Source organism: Plasmodium gallinaceum, assembly GCF_900005855.1.
Source record: "Plasmodium gallinaceum strain 8A genome assembly, contig: PGAL8A_v1_100, whole genome shotgun sequence".
Lineage (NCBI taxonomy): Eukaryota > Apicomplexa > Aconoidasida > Haemosporida > Plasmodiidae > Plasmodium > Plasmodium gallinaceum.
Genome location: NW_021628292.1, coordinates 7501 through 17585, shown reverse-complemented (window position 1 = coordinate 17585; position 10085 = coordinate 7501). Strand labels below are relative to the sequence as shown.

Sequence of the window (10085 nt, the reverse complement as noted above, 5' to 3'; positions counted from 1 at the left end):
AATTTTATTTTTTTTGTTTTTTATTCATTAACATTTCTTTTTTATTTCATATTTTATTTTTTTATTTAGTTCAATTGCATTATTTATTATTAATTTCATTCTCAATAGTATTTGTTTTTTATTATGAAATGCTTTTCATTATTTATTATATGCAACCAATCAACAAAATTCTAATAATTAAATAACTAATAGCATAAAATATTATACATACATGAAAAAAAAAAAAAAAAGTAAATATCAGTGAATAAAAATAAGAAAATTTTAAATAGTATTTTTTTCCTTTTTTTTTTTTTTTTTTCTTTTTATTATAATATATATATTGTTTCTAATATAAAATTCTTTTTTCAGCAAATATAATTAAGAAACCTACATCTGTTACACATTAAATGTTATGCATTTTGTTATAATTCTTCCTAGAATAACTGTAGATTCAAAATATTTTTTTTTATTTATATTTTTCTCTATCAAAAATTTCCCTTTTTTATCATTATTTTTTTAATTTCCCGCTCTTTATTATTTACATTAATTTTTTTTTCTGTTTTTTCTTTTATGAAACAGGTCTTCACTCTAAATAAAATTGTAGCATTGATATTTTTTTTATTTATAAATCATATTTCTTTATAATGATGTTATTGCATCATCATTAAAATATATTCATCATTTAAACTTACATATCCACTGCAATAATTTTATTATTGTTTTTATCTTTAATTTTTTACTTAAAACATTTATTTTTTATATTTTAATATATAGCTATATATGCATGCATAAAATTTTAATTTTATTTCTTTATATTACTAATATTCAAATTTCAAGTTGAAACATTTTTAAAATAAAAATCAAACATATATAACTTGCACTTAATCTAACTGTAATAATTTGAACTCAAACTTCTTTATAAAAATATGAATTTTATATTCATATTTATTTTTTTTTTTTTTAGAACTTTTAATTCTTTAATAACATTATTATAAACCATTAATGCGTGTGCATTTATTCTGCTATATTTTTATTTTGAATTCATTTTACTGATAAAAATTAAATAGTTAACTAAATTATTACATAATTATCAAAATAAGTTCAATGTTTTATAAATTATAATAAATATTATAGAAATTTAATTTTGTAAAATTTATATATATATATATATATATATATATACCATCTTATTTTGATATTTTTTATCTATATGTTACTATTTGTTTATAAAAATATTGTTGCATGTACCACTTTATTTGATATTATTATTTTTTTTTTACCTATTAAGTAGCTATTATATAACATTATTACTTTACTATCCTTAGTTGTACATAGCTATTAAAATAAAATTAATATAAATTTGGTTATTTTTTATAATTAATATAATAAATATTATATAATTGCAATTTTAATAATTCTATAAATAATAATATTATAACATCATTTTTATACCTATTTTTATAATTGTTTGTAAAGAATATTTAATTTTCTTTAATTTATTTAGAATTTTTTTTAATAAACTAAAGAAAATAATTATTTTTTTGTTGAAAAAATTCTTTCTTATTAGCTTTTTTTTATTAAATCAGTAGTATTAATTTTTATTTTTTTCATTTCTTTTATGTTTCTTGCAAGAAAGCTTGAACAATAATATATAATTAAAAAATTTGTACGATGAATAATAAATTTTATAATAATGTATTTTATTGAAGGAACGAAGAAATGTAATTAAATTATAATAGTTAAGTAAAAATATATGAATTATATTTAAATTTTTTATAAGTATATATTATAAACTATATTTGTTTTAAGATAAAAAATATATATACATAAATAAAAGTAAGAATTTAAAAAAATAATATTTCTACAAAAATATAATAGAATATATGTAAAATTATAAGAGATAAAAAATAAGAAAAATAAATATATGTTGCATTAATTTTAAAAATGGCACTTCTATATAATGAAGGATGTGAAAATCCTGAAAAAGACATTACCGAATGTAATGTGACTGCATGTGTTTTACATGGAAGTAAATTTAAATCGGTTGAGTGTGACCCTGCATTTAAAAAAGCTATAAAATATTCGCAAAAAAATTCTGGAGATAATATTAAGAAAAATATATTTGTATTTGAAGATACTCCTCCACCTTATAAAAACGACGCCAAAATAACTTTTCTTTCACAAGATAGCAATAAAGATATTGTGTTTCTATATGAAGTGAATCCAAAGAGTGGCTATGCTTCAAGTTTAGTATTTTTATGTCGTTTTCGGAATTTAAAACCAGGATTATCATTATGCAAACAAGTTGAAAAAACTTTTTTAGGAAGACCTCTTTCATTTAATTCCATTGATATACTTGATAGGGATAATGATAATAAATTTCTAAATGGTTTAAAATATTTAAAAAATGAAAGACATGCAACTCGTAAAGCAAGATATGAAGAAATTTTTTTTAGTAAAGATTCATGCCACTATGTAACAGATTCAAATACATCAGAACAAGTTTGTAGATTTTCCGTATGCAAGAAGTATTCTAATGGTGGTTTATTTTGTAAAGATGCTAAATTTAATGGGAAATTATGCCAACTAGAACCATCTAATGGGGTAAAAGAACCTACTAAATTTATATATCTTCCAAATAATTGTATAAAAGGAGATTCAAATTATTGTACCCCATATTTATGTCAATACGATCAACCTAATGAATTATATCCATGTAGTAAGTTAGAAATTAGTACTATAAAAGATGTAGTACCACATTCACAAAGTCTAGCATTGGCATCTAAACAAGATAGATATATATCTAATGAGGATAATACTTCATCTAGTCTTATTGCAATGTCTTTTTTTCCTTTCTTAATTTTGTTTTTTTTTGTAGGATGTTATCTATATAAAGTACTTAGAAAAAACAGAAAAAAAGTAAGTTATAAATAATTTAAGTATATTATTTATCCTATTATATATATACTTTACCATTATATTTTTTCTATTTTTTAATATATAAAGATGAAAATATAAATAAAAATATGTATATGTTATATACATTAAATAAATCCTATTTTTTTTTTTTTTCAGAAGAGATACGCTTCATATAAAGAACCATAAATGCTAAGTTTATTAATAAGATCTAATATGCTTACAAGTGTAGATGTATATATAATTAATTACAGGAAATTTATATTTTTGGATTTAATACTTTTATTAAAATTCTTATCTACCATAAATTTTCCTAATTATGTAGAATATAAAAATTTTATACAAATATGTATAATATGAAACATATTTTAAAATTTTTCGCTTCTTATTTTTTTTATAAAAAAAAAAAAATCAAAACATTAGTATATATTAAAAAGTGTCATGTGAATTCTAAATTTTATGAAAAAATATTTTTCAAAAAAAAAAAATGCAATTAAACTATAATCTTTAAACAAAAGATTAAGAAAGAGAATTTTAAGTTTTTTGTAAATATTACTTAATTTACTAGAAATTATAATTTTTACAAGGAATAAAATACAATTTATAATAAAATGATATATTAAAAAAGAAATAATTAAATAAATATTAAGGAAAAACCTACGAAACTCTAATTAATAACATATGTGAAAAATATATGCATATTACATTAATTTTAGAAATGGCACTTCTATATAATGAAGGATGCGAAATTTTAAAAGGAGAAGTTACCAAATGTTCTATGCGTATTTGTCCTTTAAATTCACATAAATTAACTTCATTATTTTGTAGTTATGAAATTTTACCAGTTAAGGCAGAGAAGGATTCAAATAATAAGTTAAATGATTTATCAAAAAACATATTTAAATATCAACGTTATAAACCACATAATCACTCTAGGATAATATTTCTTTCAAATAATGATGTGGATGGTATTGTGTTTTTATTTGAATATAATGCTTTTTCTTATAAATATCCAACTAAAACATATTTATGCCGTTTTAGAAAAATAAGCCAAAAAGCAACAATATGTGAACACATTGATGCAAGCTACTTAGGAAAAACACTTTCGTTTAATTCATATGACGTTATTAATGGAAAAGATAACATAATTAATATAAAACGTTCAAAAAATTCAAAACATACAGTTACTGAATTAAAATATAGGGATTTATCTTTTAGTAGAAGTGCCTGTCATATTTTAAAAGGGAAATATATTGAAAATAAACCCTGTATGTTTTATTTATGTGAAGTTGTAAATGGTCACTTATCATGTTTTAATGCAAATTATAGCGGAAGATTAATTTTTATAAATGACATTATAGATAGCGCTATAGAAAAACAAAAATTTTTATATCTTCCAGGTAGTTGCTTAACAAAGGACTCAAATTTTATATGTGATCCACAACTTTGCCAATACAATAGTACACAGAAATTAACTTCATGTGAAAAACTAGAAATTAGTTCTATAAAAAACGTATTTCCAAGTAGAGGAATATTAGAACCTGCACCAACATATATGCCTATAAGTCATGAAAATAGACCTAGTTCATCTATTCTTCTTGCGACATCTCTTTTGCCCTTCCTAGTTATGCTTGTTTTTATTTGGTGCTTTGTATATAAATTTCTTAGACGTCGTAAAAGTAAGTTGTTCATAAACATTTCAGTATAATAACGCTTTTATTACATATATACTTTTTATTTTTCAATTTTTTAATATATAAAGAAAGACCGTCACATATTAATATATTTATTTTATGTGTATTAAATAAATTTTATATTTTTTTTAGGAAAAGGTTATAGAAGATAAAAGAGCGGAGTTACTATGTTTATTAAAAAGGCAAAAATTCTTACAAGAAAAGTGTGAAATTAACAATGAGGAAATTACATTTTCTATTTCATATATTTATTTGAATCTACATATATAACTTTTTATTATAATAATTAAATTATAAAAGATAAAAAAAATTTCATAAATGTATTTAAACTAAGTATATATTAAATATATACGATTTGAAATTGAAATTTTTTTTTTTTTATATTTATATTTCCCAAATGTTATATACTTTTTTTGAATAATGCGTTTACATTATTTTTGATTATATAAATATATAAATTAAATATTGAAATATTTTGTTATAGGAATGAACAAATAAATTAGTAAAAAATAATTAAACTGATTCCTCCTGCTTTTGCTTACTAAGAAAAATATTGCATTATAAATAAGTGAGCATTTGATTTATTAGTTGGCTTTTCAGTTATCTTGCTAATATTGAACAAATTAATGGAGGGAGAGCATATAGAAAAAATTTTATTTATTTTATTTTTATCAAAATAAAATATTAATCGAATTGTTATTATTTTATTATTTAATGTAAAATATTAATTGCACCAGTTACTTTTGTTGTTGATTTGTCAATAGAAGGTGTTATTAATCTTTTTGAGAATAAGAAATGATAGCTATAGGAAAAATAAATAGTTAACCACGCAAGCGCTATATATTAAAAAAAAAAAAAAAAATTTAATAATGTTTTTTTTTCTTTTTGGTAAATTTCAAAATACTTAAAGGAAATACATTTTTTTTTTTTGAAAATGATCTAATTATAGAAAAATTGAAAAAGTAAAATTTTGGATAAAAAAATTTCTTGCGGAATATTTTTTTTTAAAATTGTCTGAGAATATTTCTTATTAACAATAATAAATTATCATGTTTTGTAGTATTTATATATTTTATTTTATATTTTTTTAATTACTTATAATTGTTAATATGAGAATAATGAATTTAATTTGCTAAACATTCCTTGAAGTATTATAAATAAAATATATGTCATTAAAACCAACATTATATGAAGATTTAAATTTTTAGTAAAAATTTATGATTTTTATTAAAGTAAATAAATACCTCTTCAAAACAAAGAATTTTAAGCGAAGTAAATTTTTCTAATATGGTTTACTTGTTTATAGCGTTTAAAATTATACATAAATCCATTGTATTAGTATAGGTAACTATGCATGCTATTTATTAATATGTTTGTTCAATACTTGGTTAATAAAAGGCTTCATTAACCTTTTTGGCTACAAAAGAACTAGCTATGTGGAGAATACATAGTTAGTTGTGCTAACTAAAAAGAAAAAAAAAAAAAAAAAAAAAAATTATTCGAATTTTTTTTTGAGAAATGTTTCTTTCGAAAAAGATAATGATAAAAATAAAAAAAAATAAAAAAATTAATTTTTTTTTTTTGGGGAGGAGAGAAATTTTTTTTAAAAAAGATAATAATGTTTTTTTAAAGCGTTTAATTTGCATAATATTTATATTTTGAATTTATGAGAGAAAATTTTATACATATGAAGATAAAATTTTCAAGTAATTAATATTCATATAATGTATTTGCATTTTTAATAAGTATTTGTGTTTTGTTAATTCAATAGCAATATAAAATGATTGTTGAATATAATTCATAATAAATAAACTAGTAATTATAATTTAATAATAATTAATGTTAAATAAGTATTTAAATTTTTAATAAAAATAAGGATTTATTTATTAAAATAAATAAATGCCTTTTGAAACAAAAGAATGCTGAACGAAGTAGATTATAATTAAAGATCACTCGTTCAAAGCAAATAAAAATATACATAAGTATACAAAAATCGTAGAGTCATCTCTACATTCTCTTTATTAATTGGTTTGTTCAGTACTATAGTAAAGTCCCCGAACACCCAATTAATAAATCAATATCGTAAGAAAAGATGTAATAACTGTACTATGATAGGGCATTTGATATCAGTATGTAGGAATAGAGTGATTCGAGATAAAGAAGATGAAATCGAAGGTATAATAACAGATAAAAGATATTATTTCAATTTTAAAATGATCAAAAATGAAACTAATCCACAGAAAATCCGGGAAAGGAAAAAATACCTTAATAAACAATTCGAACATCTGGAAAGATGAAAAGAAAAGGCAAAAGAAAGGTATAAAGAAAATAAACCTAAAGGAAGTGATAAAGAGAAGGACAGAAAGAGAAATAGAATAAATAAAGTATTCAAGGAGAAAGAAATCGATATCAAAAAGGAATCCGATGAGGGTGTAAAAGACTCAGCAGAAAGTGGATCATCCGTTAATAGGACAACAGAAATTAGAAGCGAAAAAGTACGACGTACAAATGAGGAACAAATAGAAGAAATTAACGGACATAACATTAATGTATTACTAGATACAGGAGCGGATCTATGTACTGTATCAACGGTTTCAGCCTAAGATCTAGGTATAGAACCAGACATATCAATTCAACCAATCAAGGTTTGTGGAATATATAGCGGAGACATTGAAATGAAATCTAAAAAGGTGAAAATATACATGAAATCTTCAAATATAAATGTAATAACCAGATTTGCCAAAATAAAAACAAATAAACCCCTTATATTACTTAGTGGTTTAGTAATGGACAAATTAGGATATGCCATTATAAAAAAAAAAAGATAGATATATACATAACATGGCAGTTAAATCTGAAGTAAAAGAAGATAGATTAGAGAATTCAAATAAAGAAATTATTCAGTATTTTATTGAAGGATCTGACTTAAAATATGAGAAAAATAAAGAAGGGTTGGAAAAAGTATTAAGAAATAATACAAGACTCTGGAAAAATAAAATAATGGAACCCAACAACAAATTCAAAGTTTCTATTCAGGTACAAGGGAAACCTCGGTGTTATAACCCTAAGCCATTGAGCGAAGAAATGTCATCAGAATTACATCGAAAAATAGATGAAATGATAAAATTAAAAGTAATAAGTTAGGTCATTAATGCAAATTGGACCTCATCAATAGTAACGGTTGGGAAGAAAACAGGGAAAAAAGAAGTCACATTAAACTATAGGTATTTAAATAAATTTATATTAGATGATTTACATGTCATCCCACACATGAAACACATATTTCAAACGTTTCATGGAACGAAATGGCTTTCGAAAGTAGACCTCAAAAATGGATTTTGGAATATCTCATTGGAGGAAAATAGTAATCCATATACTAGATTTATAGTTCTAATAGCGGAACATTTGTATTTAATGTATTGCCATTTGGACTAAAAACAAGTCCTACACAATTTCAAAGAATAATGGAACATATTTTTATGAAATTAATTCAATAGAATTATATAGTTGTGTACATTGATGATATCATCATTCTTACAAAAACATTAATTGAGCACTTAGAAGTATTAAAAAGAGTATGTGAATTACTCTGTAATAATAATTTAGGAATAAATGCAGAAAAGTGTGAACTTTTTAAAACATCTATAACTTATCTTGGGAAAGAGATAGACCGAAATGGTATAAGACCTTCATTAGATAAGGTGAAGACAATTATTGAAGAAGAACAACCTAAGTCTAAAAAGCAATTAAGATCATTTTTATGTGCTGCTAATTATTATAGGAATTATATTAAGAACTTTTCAGAGTGTCCTTCTGATCTAGCTCCATTATTATCTAAGAAACAGAAATTTGAATTGAAAGAAGAGCATTCAAAGGCTTTGGAGCAAATCAAGAATAAAATGACAGAAATTACTTATCTTTCATTTCCAGTTTTTTATATTTTATTAGAAGATTATAATAATATATATACAAAAAGTTATTTTATAATTCTGTTTTATCTATATTTATTGACATTTTTTATATCACGATAAAAATGCATTCTTTTGAATATTATAAGAAAAAATCTATTATATTTAACTAAAGATATATTTTCATATTCTGTAAATAACATTTATATTAAATTTGAAACTGACAAGTATTACTCGTAAAAAAGTAAATTTACAAATATATATTTTTAGAATAAAGTAAATTTGTCAAAAAACTTTTTTTAAAAAATATCTTTTACTGTAAATATATGATTAAAAAAATAGTATTTTTTTTTTTTTTTTTAAAATGTAATTAATTTATTTGACTTCTAAATGTGCTATTTATAAGATTTGTTATTATAATTTCTTAAAAATAAATATCCATCTTCACTTTTTCTTTTGAATTTAAGTACTTAATTTTTTTTATTTTTTTTCAAATATTTGAAAAAGTAATTTTTTTTAAAAAATAGTTATAACAAAAAATAAATATATACATATATTGTATAAAGATTTATCAATAATAAAATTAAAAGAAAAAGAATTAAGATAAAAAAAGTATATAAGAAAAAATCAAAAAAGTTATATTTAAAAGAAAAATATACACAAACAAAAATTAGTTTTATATTAAGTGAAAATTTAGTTATATAAGTAAATTATGAATTTATATTTTAATATATTGTGTAAACCTTTTTTAAATTATTTAAGTGGTTATTGCATAAATGCGATTAAATTTTTTTTTTTTTTTTTTTTTTTTTTTTTTTTAATTCATGTTTTATAATTAAAGGAAATGTATTTACTTAATTTTAGCATATATACGAATAGCTGTCAGTAAAAAATATAAAAAAAAAAAAGAAAAAAATTAAAACAAGCACAGTATTATAAAATATAAGTGTGAAGAAGTTTAACATTTTTTAATATATTTAAAAAGAATTGTAGAAAAATATATAATATATATATTCAATATTTATTACTAAAAACTTCAAATTTTTTTTCATTTTAATTTTCTTGAATTTAAAATGTAAATATCTTTAATGTGTATTATTTTTTGTAAATAAGGGATAATGTTATATATTCCCATATACTGATATAAGTTCTTATGAATTTTTAAAAAAAAAATTAACATATAAATTTTCAAAATTTTAAATTATTAAAAATATAGAACGTTGAATGCATCAAATACACATCAATGTATGTAGTATTATAATTGCATAGCATTTTTTATATAAATCATTTTTTAATATTACAGTTACTAATTAATATTTAAATGTTGTTTTTATTATATATTTGTTTTATTTATCATTCCATTTTTTTAAATATACGAAATATAAATAAAAATAAAAGTCTGTTGTAATTTTTACTCTAAAATTGAATATTTATATATAAATCTAATAAATTTTAATAAATTTGGCTAAACAAAAATTTCTCATTTTAAAGGTTTACAAAAAAAAAAAAAAAAAAAAAAAAAAAAAAAAAAAAATTAATTTAGAGTTGGGGAATCTATAGCATCACAAAATAAAATTGGAATGAAAAG

General features: G+C 20.3%; 2 protein-coding genes across 2 annotated transcripts, besides 1 other annotated feature; both read left to right on the top strand.

The window, feature by feature from the left end:
• Positions 1–1923: 1923 nt before the first annotated feature.
• Positions 1924–3084, top strand: PGAL8A_00376200 (fam-e protein; the record flags this gene model as incomplete). The annotated part of the gene is made up of 2 exons (XM_028673517.1): positions 1924–2898; positions 3055–3084. 2 exons carry the CDS (start codon positions 1924–1926, stop codon positions 3082–3084), a joined length of 1005 nt encoding a protein of 334 aa, XP_028529962.1.
• Positions 3085–3613: 529 nt separating this feature from the next.
• On the top strand, positions 3614–4741 carry PGAL8A_00376100 (fam-e protein; the record flags this gene model as incomplete). The annotated part of the gene is made up of 2 exons (XM_028673516.1): positions 3614–4574; positions 4722–4741. The coding sequence occupies 2 exons, from the start codon at positions 3614–3616 to the stop codon at positions 4739–4741; spliced, it is 981 nt and encodes a 326-aa protein (XP_028529961.1).
• Positions 4742–5974: 1233 nt separating this feature from the next.
• Positions 5975–8519: a repeat region.
• Positions 8520–10085: the final 1566 nt, after the last annotated feature.